This window comes from Punica granatum, chromosome 3 (assembly GCF_007655135.1).
Source record: "Punica granatum isolate Tunisia-2019 chromosome 3, ASM765513v2, whole genome shotgun sequence".
Taxonomy (NCBI): Eukaryota; Viridiplantae; Streptophyta; class Magnoliopsida; order Myrtales; family Lythraceae; genus Punica; species Punica granatum.
This window is the reverse complement of record NC_045129.1, coordinates 39,091,340-39,105,030: the sequence shown is the minus strand read 5'-3', so window position 1 is coordinate 39,105,030 and position 13,691 is coordinate 39,091,340. Positions and strand designations below refer to the sequence as shown.

Genomic DNA, 13,691 nt, shown 5'->3' with positions numbered 1-13,691 from the left:
GATATTTTTGTTCCGGGTTCCTCCTAACTCAGTAAAAAGTAGCTTCCCAATCTTGACGTTGATAAATAAACCCATTGTTTCCTGTGCTTTGGTTAGCCTCTTCTTCTGACAAGTGAATCCGGTGCAAATATTCAGTGATGAACAATTCCGATATTCATCTAATCTGCGTTTTGCATTCACCAAGTCCATGTTTTTGCATTCACCAAGTCCATGGCACGCACCATGGCCTGTGCTTTGAGTAAGGATCTTGTGGTGAGCGAAGTATGAACGATAAAATAACCCGAGCCAAATGTTACATAACAGGTCTAACTATTTAATCAAAATTGGTGGTTCAAAGATACTCTATGATGAATGATTCCGATATTAACTCCCTCAAGGATTCTTCTTAAAATCAGCAACGGCTTTGTCAAATGTGCTCCTTACGGTCTGGCACATCAACATGAGATCTTGGCAAGCATCTTTCAACACCTCCCTTGCTGGTTCACCTGTCAAATTCCCATTCACACAGTTCAATTCAGAAACTCTATAGTGCATCAGGCAGCTTCAGTTTGGAGAATTCATCAAAAGGTAACCTAGAAGTCCCCATTTAAGGAAGCAGATCATATCAATACTCAAAGAGTGCAGCCATCAATTTTCTCGTCTTGATCATACCTCACACATAATATGAGAGAGAGGGGGAGAGAGAACACGGTACCTGTAGTCTGGACCCTGACATTAACTCGAGCTTCCGAAGGATGAGGAATGCTATAACCACAGAAGAGAGCCCTTGGACTGTAATATGAGAGGTCAAGATCATTCAAGTTCGTAATACAAGAGCATTACAGTTTAAGTTTTCGGGCGAGCTAATACTCCATATGGGGTATATGGGGCGTATAGTGCTCGTAAAAAAACTCCATAAATCTCAAGATTAGATGCCAACACAAAAGATTCAGCAGCTGCTAACTGGATAGAATATCGAAGGGAAGAGTTCACTTACTCTTGATTCAAGGTGAACCTGAGGGCATTAGCGAGAGTGTGATCCTCTTCGGTGAGGGAAAACGTCGCGTTCCGCTGGTCCCCGAAAGAAGTGTGCTCCATTGTCCGGCTTCGGCCCCCCTGAAACAACATGTAGGCCAGCAATCTCAAGCACATGAATTCGAAACAGAACAGCGCACAACGAGTATCATACTACGACAAGATCAAACTCTTTCGCCTTAACCGAGCTACTCTTCACATGGAGACAGAGAGAGCCCGCGAGAGAGAGAGAAGGGGGAGGGCAGGGAAGAAGGGAGGGATTACGTCAACGTCACCGTGACCGGCAGCAGCTTACCGGCGGCAGAGAGAGCGGGAGAGTGGAGGGATTACTGCACCGTCACCGTCGCCGGTATCAGCTTGTCGGCCGTCGAGGCTACTCGTCGGCTATGTCGAACTGATTTATAGGGTTTGATTGTTCCGTTTTCCAGTGCCGCTCAGACTGAAAATTCTTATGATCTATCGCACAGCATGGACTGCTCAGATCGATCTATATTTGGGAAGGGAAAATGGACGGTCTCGATGAACTTACTGCCTCCGGTGGGGCTCGTGAGCTTGGTTTACGTGGCAAGCTATGATTGGGCAACTCATAGCTTAACTGGCCCACGTTATATAAGTCCGTACCCCCAATTCCTTCCTAAAACCCTAACGCGCGCGCTCTCTAGCTACCTCTACCCCGCGAAGCTCGAGGATTTTGCATTCTCTCATCCGTCGCGACCCTGACATTGTTGATCTGTTCTTCTTGCAGCGGTACGTCACAGTGAACTGAAGCTTTCTCAGATTTTTTTCTTAGCTTGCTTCTTCCTCCCTTTTGAGCTGATTTTGCTGAGTTTCTCCGACGATGTCAGGTTCTAATGGCGGCGAGCAATGCTGGACCATCGGCGTTGGAGAAAGAGCAGGTACTAATCTCTCGCTGCTGAGATGGATCGTATTGGCCTTAATTTCAGCTAGAATTAGTCAATAGACCACAGACGGCAACGTTGCTGAGTCCAAATTTCTCAGGAATTTCTTTGGTTTAATTGTGACAAGATTGTTGTGGATTTGGCAGATCTTTGGCATGGCGGAGAAGGAGATGGAGTATAGGGTGGAATTATTTAACAAGTATGTACCGCTACTGTGAACTTACTCAAAACCGAGATAAGCCCTCATATAATTTCTCTAGATTTAGTTGATGCAGCTCCTGAATTCTCTCGAGACTGAACAAATTACTGAAAATATTCGACAATTCTGTTGGTTGTGTCATGAGATGTTTTTTAAGAAGTTCGTAGGCAATTTCTGCGCGCTGTGAGCATTCCTCCAGCTCCAAATTACATTGATATTATGCTGCATGGGGGCCATTTCGCGGATTAGAATCGGCTGATGTTGATGCCATTAAATAGGTCGCATAGTATCATGATCTTAGTGGATTGTCTGTGCTCTTCTAATACGTAAGGTTGACAAAATCATGGGGAAGAAATGAGATGTTCACATAGGTATCTTCTTCTTATGGTAGTATCCTCATATTCAAGTTCCCATGGAACAGTCTTTTATAGGACACCTGTCACTTTCTTAAAAGAAGCCCATATATTTTTGTGGGTTATGACTATGGATGATAATTAGCACGTCAATGTTTTTGACAGCTTTGTAACCAAGTTCCTAAGGGGAATTCCTTTTGTTTCTTTATGCAGGCTCACAAGCACGTGCTTCAATAAGTGTGTCGAAAAGAAGTACGTGTCATTTTTGTTTTCTTAATTTAAAGGCTCGTATGATGTCTCACTTCTTATAACTTTCATAACATTTGTTTGGGCTTCATTCCTTATCGATCAGTTTAGCTCTCTGTGCAGAGTTGTTCCCATTGTAGCACTGTCGATATTGATCATGTTCCATCTGGTTCCAGGTATAAAGAATCCGAGCTAAACATGGGAGAAAATAGCTGCATTGATCGCTGTGTATCAAAATACTGGCAGGTAAGTACGTGAAGTTGCTTTGCTGAAAATAACTGCAAGCTGATTCCAGTTTCTTGCAACTGCAGTGATGTATAGCCAAACAATACTCTTGTATGTGTCTGTCATCCTTTCTTTTTCTAATATAATTGGTATTTAGGGAGTTTATAGAATTTTCGAGTAATCTAATGATGGGATCTATTGATAATTTTATTATATAGTGATCCTGTAGGTGATTATCGCTGTCATGCATTTTTTTACTATTTGAAATAATGGGGAAGGTTGTGGTAATCCAATGCAAGATTTTTATTATCTTACGCTTGTAGTTTGCACCGTTTTGCTGACACCCTTTTATCATTACTATCTCTTTCGTTTTAGGTTCTTAGATCATTCCTTTTCATTGTAGTTAATGCAGATTTATTTGTTCAACATACTTAGTCTCCATCTTAGCATTGAATTACTTATAGAGATTTGCTAATTATTTTTGAACTTGAAGGTGCAGTTGGTTTTTCAAAAATGATTATCTCATGTACGTTCATATAAACTCATCTCAACTCATAATTCTAGTAATTGAACCCAGAATTTTCGTTTTCTTCTAGAATATTTCTCGAGCCTCTCTCACTTGCACCAGAGTCCAGACTTCTATATCCCCTCGCTTAGGTGATCTTCCCTCTCCCTCTCCCTCACTCTCACTCTTCACTTCGCCTCGCCATCATGAAACATGGCCTATCTATCGCATACTAAGTCGTCAGTGACAACAAACCATGCCACCGATGAGCTGTAGCTTAGATAGATGGCCTGAGGTTTGTGACTCAAAATACTAATAATTTGGATCCGAATGATGTGTTAATCAAATCCAGCATTGAATGCCCTTATTCTGAACATGCTTATCCATACTAGTCCACCTATGCATACAAACCAGAACAATCCTGATGTCCTGCCTTGTTTAGATCAATTCCATCACTACATTCTGCTTGCAAATAGGGAAGAACTTATAATTATAGACAAAGAAGTAGTACAACTGCAAAAAAAAAAAAAAAAGCAAGCTATCATTGTCTGATAGAAGGATATTAAGTAGTGTTTTCTTTAAAAGTGCCGCTAAAGTGTGTTTGCTGCAACTTTTACCCATTTGACCTAATTGAAACACATTTTCCTTCACAAAAAGAATGCATTTGCCTTCCGTAATGGAAATGTTTTTTAATGCCAAAAGACTGGAAAGAAAGCTTGAAGAAACCTTATACAATCTCTCGGTGTTGGTGGAACAATCTACCAGTAATCCAGAAATAAAGTCTTAGAGGAAACATGCATCTCCACAATCGATACTGCAATTCAGAAGCTATCCTTCATAATTTATGCTAAAAAAGCACCGAGCAATCATTTCTATGATCAGACACATGACACACAAATAAGATACTAATTTAATCCAACCAACTACTGTATCCCTTTGCTGAGGCTTTTGACCTCTCCTTCCTGTCTCTTCACCACTGCCTTTGCCATGAATTCGTGCACCATGACCTGTCACAGACCAAATTACGGAGGCAATATATCATCCCGGCAGCAAGGTCTGTAGACAAGATCTGGGCTTGAGCGGTGTCAGACGAGATTCAAGGCTTGCCTTGCTGAGGTCTGCGATTTAGTCTCTACCCTCACTTCACAGTGCAGAGGAGGGGAAAGTGAAGGAGGACAGGAGGGGAGGAGGAGGAAGAATCTGGGCCAAATTTCTAAAACCAAAGAACTCGGACCGTCTCTTCCTTTGTTTAAATCTATCTATAATTTAGAGAGTTGAGTTGATTTGAGATGGAATGTAAATACTTGGGAAGCCAAATGCACCACTAAGAACACTCTCGGTGAAAGGACTTTTTGTTCTTCATTATTTTGGAGTTATAATCCGGACGTTGTTCATGAATGTCAGTCCATGTCTAGACTCACGAGTACTATCGTAGGTTTCAACAAAAAAGATGTCCCAGGTCTCTGGCTTCTACCTTGTGTCTTAGTAAAAGGATTTCCCTGTCTTACTTTATATGAAAAACTATGTTTTCCTTCAGTATTGATGATAGTTAGTGCAGATTGTAAAATCTTATATTAGATCATTTATCTATGTTTTAACATTTGAAGTAACTATAATCTCAGTGGAGCGATATCTGATGCCATGCATGTTCTTCTTGTTTCTTTTCCTTTTACAGGTAAACAATCTAGTTGGTCAGTTGCTTGGTACTGGCCGGCCACCAATGTAAAGTTTGTGAGCGGTTTCAGTCCCTCTCCATGGATTAGTACATGCCGATTGGGCCCTGTTGAGAGAGCTAGGGAGTCATGGCCTCATCCTTTTCATGTTTCACCGAGTCTGGGTTAGTGGTTCTAGATTTTTAATCGACAACGCTTATATAAGGAGAGTTATTGATATGGACATATCCCGGGAAAATTCCTGAATAATTTCCTGGACAATATATTGTGGGAATTTATAGTCAGTGTTTTATCCAAATTTTGATGAAATGGAATCAGATTGATTTTATTGATTTATGTATTGACTACAAGGCTGATGGTTTGGTAGTTGGACATAATCAGGGTGTTGAAGCTTCTCTGATGTATTACTACTACTCGATTATTGACATCGAGAATTCAGTTCAAGGTGCTGCGTCACAAAATTGGCGTATATTTTTTTGCATCAATCATGTTCATGGGGACGATGATGAAAAACAGATTGCACATTGTGGGGCTCCTAGTAGTAAGTAGTACATGCAGTTTCTGGGCATGAAAATGGCTTAGGGTTGGGCCCCAAGAGAAACTAATTTGGGTTAACTTTCATTTCTATCTACTAAAATGAAACTATCGAAGTAAATCGAACTACTTACCTATTAGAACAAAGTGTGGCTTCTCTTTAGCAGTGAATCACTGATTTGGTATAAACTAAAGAAGTTGAAGCACAAAAGCAAACAATGTCAGGGAATTTTCAGGAGCTCTTTTGGTCGCCGAACCGATGTATTGTATTGTGCAGGTAGGTATTAAGACCACCAATCAATGACATGGCAAAGAACCCGACCCGGGGAGTCAAGGTGCTCCAAAGAAAATAAACCAAAAGAAAGCTCCTGAACTCACATATTGATTTTAAGTCCTACTTTACTTTCAGCTAGGATGCCTGAAGATGACGCATTACCCGAATCAGGCAAAGTCGGCCGGCCAGGAACAGATATAGGCATGATCCTCCTATTCTCAATCACGACTACTCAGTAAGATTTTTAAGAAAGTTCAAACTAAATAGCCCATTAAGCAATACTTTCTCATTTGCATGTGTGAGATAGAGAGAGAGTATTAGGGGAATAATTATGTAATTCGGCATTTATCAAGCAAATGCATCAGATCTCAAATTAGGCAAAAGTGGGGGGGCACACATGTACATTATCTTAATCTCAATCATATATATATAGTTGATTTCTAGGATAAGTTCAACTGAGGTAACCTCCTTGCGGTGCTTGTTAAGAGCAAACTTTTTTCGTGTTTGTATCAGTGAAATACTGAAACAAATAAATAATACGAGTGCATTAAATCTAAATGCCAGATGTACTCTTTAACAAGTATCATAGCCTTAGAAACCCCTTGGAGCCACCCAATCGGATTCGAAACCCCTTGGAGCCATCGGAGCGTCTTTGGTGTGATTACCTGTTCCGTGCGTCGCGGGGCTCACAGAATCCCGGAGATTAGTCGAGCGAAACCTGGACATCCCAGGTTAGCAAAAAAAAAAAAGTATTGTTGATTACATAATATTATATTTAATAAACTACGAAATTTTGAAAATAAAATGAATATTTTTTTATAAAGAACCGACATAACATAATATTTTTATACTTGTTTTTTATAATATTTTATTTTCTATATAATATTCTAAAATCTTGAGTTTTATTTAAGATAAAAGCTTAATATTCACATAAATATTATTAGGATTACAATAAGTGTATATATATACATATATATGTGTGTGTCTTATGAGAAGTAGTCATGCGGCTTATATGGTGGGTCCGGCCATATAACCTAACGCTCGATTTTTTAGTGAAATTTCTCAAACCTTTGAGTTTTTTAAAATTTCTCGAACTTTCTCTCCTAATTCATGAATGGTAGTCTCGTTCTCTATTACACTTTCTCTCCTAATTCATGAATGGTAGTTCCGTTCTTTATTACACTTTCTCTTTCTTGCAAGACATTTTCTCTCCGTTAAACCTTAAATACTAGTTGCGCTCTATATTTCACCTTTTTTCTCTAACATGACATTTTCTTTCTTCCGTTATATATTTCACTTTCTCTTTTTAAAACTATTATTTCCATCTCTCCTTTTTTCCGTTATATATTTCATTTTCTCTCTTCTAAATCCTAAATGGTAATTGTCTCTATTCCACCCTTTTTTTTATCATTTAATATGATACTTTCTCTATATATGAAATGACATCTATAATCCATATATATTTAAAACTATTACATCAAGCGCACTTTCAAAAAGTTTGTCTACCACTAACTATGAAGGTGAGTTGTTCAATTTTATTGTTTCACGTTAAATTCTTTCCTGCATGCGATTACATTTATACAAGCCGATTTTGTGGTTTGAATTTTTTTCTTTCATTCTTATGAATTTATGAAACTCTTTTCATAAAGTGACCGAGGAATCACAAGATTTCATTGATCTCATCTTTATATATATATATATATATATTCACTTTTTTGCATGCACGCACGTGAGTTTATTTTATTATGCCTATATTTATACTTTAAAATGTGAGTTCTTCAATTTTTTTTTATTTTGTTTCCACAGATGAATTTTTGTAGAATTTTTGAGTTCTTTAATTTTTTTGTGTCTCAAAATAAGACAATATTTAACACCATATGAACTGCGATAATATTAAAGACAAAAAATCAAATTGCTGTTATTGTAATTTTTTTTAAAATTTTTTTTATACATAATCTTGACATTATTGGATTTTTCAAGGCTTGTATTAAATTCTCTTCTTTTATATAATTTTTTTCTTATCTTATTTATGAAATTAAATTACCATTAGTACTATATATATATATATATATATATCTAATATATATATTCTAGGAAAAATTTAGCAAATAAAGAAGCAATGAATAAATATGAACGCTTAGATTATTAGATACAGTTACAAATTGTAATTAGAATGACCATGGCCATAAGTAACTTTAATTAAGCACCGGAAACCCAAAAAACAGCAGCCGGTGCTTCAAAGATATTTCCCTGTAATCAGTGGTGGAAGTGGCTGGTATTGGAGAGTTCTTCAGTCAGGAGACTGCATCATCAGTTTGCACTCTCCATCGAGTTTCCGCATCTCTTTTTTTATTTTATTTTTTTAACCTTTGCTCCACATACTGATTACTTTGGGCTGCTACAGTCTAATACAGCTATACAGATGGAGAATGCTTGTAATTCTGAGATCGATGAATTGAACTCGACAGAATAAATTCCATCTTTTGATTGGAACAAGCTGAGAACAGGCTGGTCTTCTTGTTCATGTACCTGCTCGAGATGCATCAGCTGATAGTTAATTATAGACATTTATTTGTAAGTGCTATAAAGTAAGCAAGGGCAGGGAGACATAAGATCAGCACCTGGGGTGTAAAGACAGCCAGTTTATCAACAGAGCCGCCAGAGGTATAATAAGCTTTTGATGAACTCAACTCACTGCAGAGAAGATTTTGATTGACGAGAATTCTAAGCTTACAACCCACATCCCAACCTCCACAATCACATGATCCACCAGACTTCCATCTTTCAATGAGTGATGAAGGTTCCCCTCCTTCGCTTGGTAGACTGTGTACACCACTTGGAAGTATCACTGTTGCACTCATACAGTTTTTGTTGACAAAAAGCCGCTGCTGGTCCTGTACGTTTTCAACAACATCTGAATAGGGTGTTACGTTAAGTGAATGCCCTTTGGATCCAACTTGTAATGATTCACATCGATAGCCGCCATGTAGAGCAGTAGTATTTTGGTTGGCTCTTGATGCCATCTGGACAACAATAGCTGCGAGCTCATCATTTCTTGGTTCCGCGGGGAGTAAAACAAACTCTCTCTGTCTGGTGGATTTGGAACAATTTGATTCAGAGACATTCAGGTGAGACACCACCATTGGATAGCAATTCGGAGTCTCACCCTTGCCACCTTCTTTCATCTTACTTGCCTTCTCTCTTTTGACCGCAGGAACTTTGAATACTGTATAGGACCACTTAGAGCTACTCTTCCTTGAGGTACTCTTCTTCTTTACTGTGGCTGCAAGAATATCACTTTCAGTGTTCAGTGCAAAGGTGAAGAGAGGACGGCCATTCTTACAAGCCACTTGCAGTAGAGCTTTTTCCACAAAAGTCCCACTCTTGCCCAATTGTGAATCAATGACATCAACAGTCCTGCAACATTTCAGTCTAGAGGACCATAATCTGGGAGAGTTTGACGGTCCAGAGATTCTGTCCACAGATACTGAACTTCGTGTCAGTGGCTCAATATTTTGAAACAAACTTTTTGTGTCGGCTCTTAATATTGGCTCCAACGACCTTTTACCAGGACTCAATTGGCATTTCCTCCTATCCTTGCTTGCTGGTGTCTCTGGGAGCAGGGAAGCTGGAGCAGCCACTGCTATGGGTTTGCTAGAACTGCATGTGGAGGGTCCTGAATCATAGCGATCAAGTTTACAAGGCAAGAAGTATGACTGTGGAATGTCAGACCTAACTCCTGAATCCCTAGATTTCTCCAGGCCGCTCATCTGACTTGTTTCCTCTAATCTCGTACTAGACGTATTAGTGGAGCTAGCAGATTCTTCTGAAAGACCGGTGTGGACATCTCGGGGAAAGCACGTTACCACTCTATCAGGCCTTCCAGTCAGTTCTTTCTCAAGAGCACCATCATTTGGTTCCTGCACCTTGTGGGTTCTCCTTTGATTACCACTTTGTTGAAAGTTTACCTCTTTCCTAGGAGAATGTGCCAATCCAGCACTTCTTCTAGAATGTAAAGTATCATTCTTCTGAAGGATTCTGTTATCCAGTAAATTCCTCTTGCTGGAATCCACCTGGCTTTCTCCATGGTCTTCAAGAGTTTGATCTATTCCTTGGATCTTATCTTTCCTATTCCAATCAACGGATTTGACACCATGAAGATCTTTGGATGCAGCTCTATGAGATTGCACTCCATGCATCTTCTCATGAACAGCAGAATGGCTATGATATGTGGAATGGCTAGGGAATCCATCAGTCAAGAATGATGCAGAAGAATCACTGCAAGATACAGAAGCCCCCCTAGGTCTCTGCAGTTTGATCTTTTGATTATGCTGCCATTTTTCGAGGTTCCTCCAGTCAAGAACTCCAATATTGAAAGCCCCTTCCTGAGTGTTTATTCCCCTCTCAAGATAACTTGGCAAACTGGACATATATTTAACCAGCTCAACATCTTTATCCATGCTTTTATCAGCCCTTTCATCTCGCATTCAGAGAAGAATTAGCTTGTGTTTTTTCCTTATTCTCCGCATTCCATGGTACCCAGCGACTGGTATGGCATGTCAATGAACCTTTTATTAGGCAAATGATTAGCTCAGCATTCTTTCTCGAATAGTAGTGCATATGCCAGTTTTGAATAAAAGCTCACGCAGTATCTCAATATGCACCTTTTCCATAGGCTCTTTAAAACGCCTTCCTCAAACCTGAAAAAGAAAAGCGACGAAAATGAAATCCTTCTCGCCATGCCTGATGTGATAACATTGTTGTCAATCACTCCAACAATGACTATATATTCACTCTGCAAATTTAACCATTAAACTTTCTGCTATCAATTTACAAAACCACGGATTGCTATGTTCAGTTTCCAAATCACAGAAAATCCAATATTAAACTAGCAGAAACAGGCGACTAAGGACAAGAACAAATGAGTAATCTACTATTCCCATAGGCCTGACATAGTGCAATTCTAAACATGTATTAAACGGTTAGCTGAACACATCATGCTTCACAATTAATAATCATAAGCCCATTGATTATTAGGACTGTGTTTATGAATGTAAGTGATAGTAACCGCAGTGGACTCGGAACGAAAACGGACTGCTTTCAACTTCTCGGAAGCTAGGGAAGCCCTAATCGCAGCTAACTAAGCCGTAATCGCAATGGACTCGGAACGAAAACGGACTGCTTTCAACTTCTCGGAAGTTAGAGAAGACCTAATTGCAGCTAACTAAGTTGTAATCTCAATGTTTAGTTTCGGATTAGGCCCAAAACCAATCCAAGCAGCCCGCCATTGCTCTGCAACTGGAAACTCCACGAATCAGAGGCAAAATACGAGCTCGAGAAGCCTCTCAAGGTCCAGAACAATCAGTTAACACAGAACAGGTAGCACATACCTGTCCGTACACTCGAAATGCATAGTTCAGACATCAAAGTGGACCTAACTCGCGCAGTCCGCCATTTTCTCTGCAGCTTGAGAGCTCAGCTCCCCGGAAGTAAGAGAGAAGACGAACGGAGGCAGCTTATCGGAAGGTGGAGAAGACCTAATCGCAGCCAACCAAGTCGTAATCTCAATGGTTGCTTTCGGATTCCGCTCCACTTGAAACTGCGAATAGAGATAGATAGAGAGAGAGAGAGTTTGTCAGGGGGTGAATGGATTACAGAGCAGACGAGAAACCGTCGTGATTTATTACGCCTGCGAGGACCGCTCGATCAGTCATCACATCGAAACAAAATGGCGCGGCCTTAGCGGGAAAACTATATTTCCATTACAGCCCATGCACTTTATTTTATGAAACTTTGACCCCCTAAACTTTGTTTGACGAGCAGAAAATTTTGGTTTATAATAGATTAACATAAGCATTTATGGTGCGTTTGATTTTAGAGTTAAAGTAAGTTTGATTTTGATTGTGAAAAAAGACAAATGAGATGAGATTATAAATTTGACTTGGAAAACGTGTATTTTTATTGTGTAGTGTATTGAGTTAAAATTAAAATTATGATTGTAAAATCAAACGGGGCCTAAGAATTTGAGGAGTTCGTCATGATTAATTTACACTGACCATGTGCTGAACATATGTGACATCTAATCGTACGTTGAACGACTATTCGTCTAATATTGAATTAGAATAGAATTTATAGGAAATCTACTCTAGTATGTTAAATAGAGGGACTTTTTGTTCATGGCATTTTTTCGGATAATTCATGCTTTTTTTTTCCTTAGTGGAGTATGAAAAAAGTGGGATCACTGTTTTCCATCAAATAGTTCGTTGATGTCAAGTGGAATATGATGGAGATAGGGTAGGCAATTAAAAGGGGCATATGATGGAGATATAAAGGATCACTTTCATCTCATTGTTGGCATTGACTTCATCCCCCGTAATGAGCAGTTTGCACGTAAAGTAGTCGGTGCGCAAAGTTACCGGAGTCATGCCGATAATATTATTAACGAGCAGCGAATCAATTTAAACTCCGATAGACAGACCATGGCTAACTTGACTTATGTACCCGGCCAGCTCAACACCCTTACTAGTGTAAACTCATCATTGCTAGTATGCATGAATATTTGGGCGCGTATGACATTAACTGTGCCCGCATGAATATGATCGGTCCATAGTTATGAAATGCCCGAACTTGTCTGTGACAGAATTGATCCATCGTGTCCATCCCGCATTACCATCTTTTTCGTCCACCCGAAAATGGTATGTATTACTGGCAGGAGGAGGCATTTGTGGTTTGGGCCCTACTGCACGGGCTGAGCCATGAGTCGGTCAAGGCCAAGGTGAAAGGGAGGACCCTCGTGGTCAAGCTCTACCAAAGACGGTTCAAGGACTTCCCCGCCAAGACCTTTGAGGTGCCGAGCAATTTGGACGGTCGAGGGGCCAAGATTGCAATCGAGGGATGGCAAGCTCTGGGTCGCAGCCTCAGAGCTGGTTGTGGTCAAGGGCAACAAGAAGGGCAAGAAAAATGCTGTCACGGCCATTGAGGCAGCAGTGGCGGCAATGTATCGGGTTGTGAATCGTGATGGTCTGATCCAGGAGGAGGTCGGGAGGGCTACGGTGGCAGGTCATGCCTTTTCTTGGACTTATCAGTCTTACTTCGGCTGCCCCAGCTACTAGAGCCAAAGTACAGAAAGGATGTTTGAACTGAAGAAGTTGGATCGTCTTCATTTGGCTTTGATCCAATTGAGCCTTGTAAGAACGTTTCCGGCATGTTAGGAAAATCGACATATATATGTTGGTATGTTCATATAGGGAAGGTTGATTTGGTTGTTTACTCACTCGGTCGGTGTATGGGATATGTTAGGGAAAAAGTTTGCGACGAATTGGCAATGGATTCACTTGCATACATTATTAACCTTATGGCATCCTTGATTCTTCCCGATTCAGATTTTGTTTCGGCACATAAGCGACTCCCTCGTCCATGTATTGCCTGGTCGGATTCCTTCAATCACAACTAGGCAGCCATTTTTGGGGCCGATATGTAGAGTTGCCCCTTTTCTCCGGTTCCCTCCACAACTTTCATACTATGTATCATAAATATTTCCCACTCCATTTCTTGTTACGATAAGAGGACACTATCGATGGGCCTAACATTATTTTAGAGGGTCAGGTTAAGACTCTATTATTAATTTATTAATAGGAGGAGTAAACATGAGTAAATAGGCCATTTGGTCTTTGAGTTTCGAGCGTTACGTCAATTGGGTCTTTAACTTATTTTTTGCATTAATTTGATCCTTGAGTTTGTCAATTTGCACAAATTTATTCCTTGTTACA

The 13,691-nt window shown here is 39.9% G+C and overlaps 3 protein-coding genes across 7 annotated transcripts; 1 reads left to right on the top strand and 2 right to left on the bottom strand.

Moving 5' to 3' along the window:
* Positions 1-153: 153 nt before the first annotated feature.
* LOC116198924 (DNA-directed RNA polymerases I and III subunit RPAC2) lies at positions 154-1,462 on the bottom strand. 2 transcript variants are annotated; one of them, XM_031529196.1, is made up of 4 exons: positions 1,310-1,462; positions 977-1,095; positions 695-771; positions 154-485 (listed from the first exon to the last, which is right to left on the bottom strand). In XM_031529196.1, the coding sequence occupies exons 2-4, from the start codon at positions 1,075-1,077 to the stop codon at positions 373-375; spliced, it is 291 nt and encodes a 96-aa protein (XP_031385056.1). In that variant the 5' UTR covers positions 1,078-1,095; positions 1,310-1,462; the 3' UTR covers positions 154-372. The 2 variants fall into 2 exon arrangements, with proteins under 2 accessions (XP_031385056.1, XP_031385055.1); XM_031529195.1 differs by having other exon boundaries at positions 1,279-1,457.
* Positions 1,463-1,602: 140 nt separating this feature from the next.
* LOC116198923 (mitochondrial import inner membrane translocase subunit TIM10) lies at positions 1,603-5,458 on the top strand. 2 transcript variants are annotated; one of them, XM_031529193.1, is made up of 7 exons: positions 1,603-1,761; positions 1,860-1,910; positions 2,060-2,112; positions 2,679-2,717; positions 2,888-2,957; positions 3,533-3,593; positions 5,117-5,458. In XM_031529193.1, exons 2-7 carry the CDS (start codon positions 1,866-1,868, stop codon positions 5,281-5,283), a joined length of 435 nt encoding a protein of 144 aa, XP_031385053.1. In that variant the 5' UTR covers positions 1,603-1,761; positions 1,860-1,865; the 3' UTR covers positions 5,284-5,458. The 2 variants fall into 2 exon arrangements, with proteins under 2 accessions (XP_031385053.1, XP_031385054.1); XM_031529194.1 differs by lacking the exon at positions 3,533-3,593 and having other exon boundaries at positions 1,604-1,761.
* A 2,579-nt stretch (positions 5,459-8,037) lies between these two features.
* On the bottom strand, positions 8,038-11,604 carry LOC116201395. 3 transcript variants are annotated; one of them, XM_031532620.1, is made up of 4 exons: positions 11,313-11,604; positions 11,133-11,220; positions 8,544-10,622; positions 8,038-8,451 (listed from the first exon to the last, which is right to left on the bottom strand). In XM_031532620.1, exons 3-4 carry the CDS (start codon positions 10,407-10,409, stop codon positions 8,308-8,310), a joined length of 2,010 nt encoding a protein of 669 aa, XP_031388480.1. In that variant the 5' UTR covers positions 10,410-10,622; positions 11,133-11,220; positions 11,313-11,604; the 3' UTR covers positions 8,038-8,307. The 3 variants fall into 3 exon arrangements, with proteins under 3 accessions (XP_031388480.1, XP_031388481.1, XP_031388479.1); XM_031532621.1 differs by lacking the exon at positions 11,133-11,220 and having other exon boundaries at positions 8,544-10,468; positions 10,587-10,622; XM_031532619.1 differs by lacking the exon at positions 11,133-11,220 and having other exon boundaries at positions 11,313-11,602.
* Positions 11,605-13,691: the final 2,087 nt, after the last annotated feature.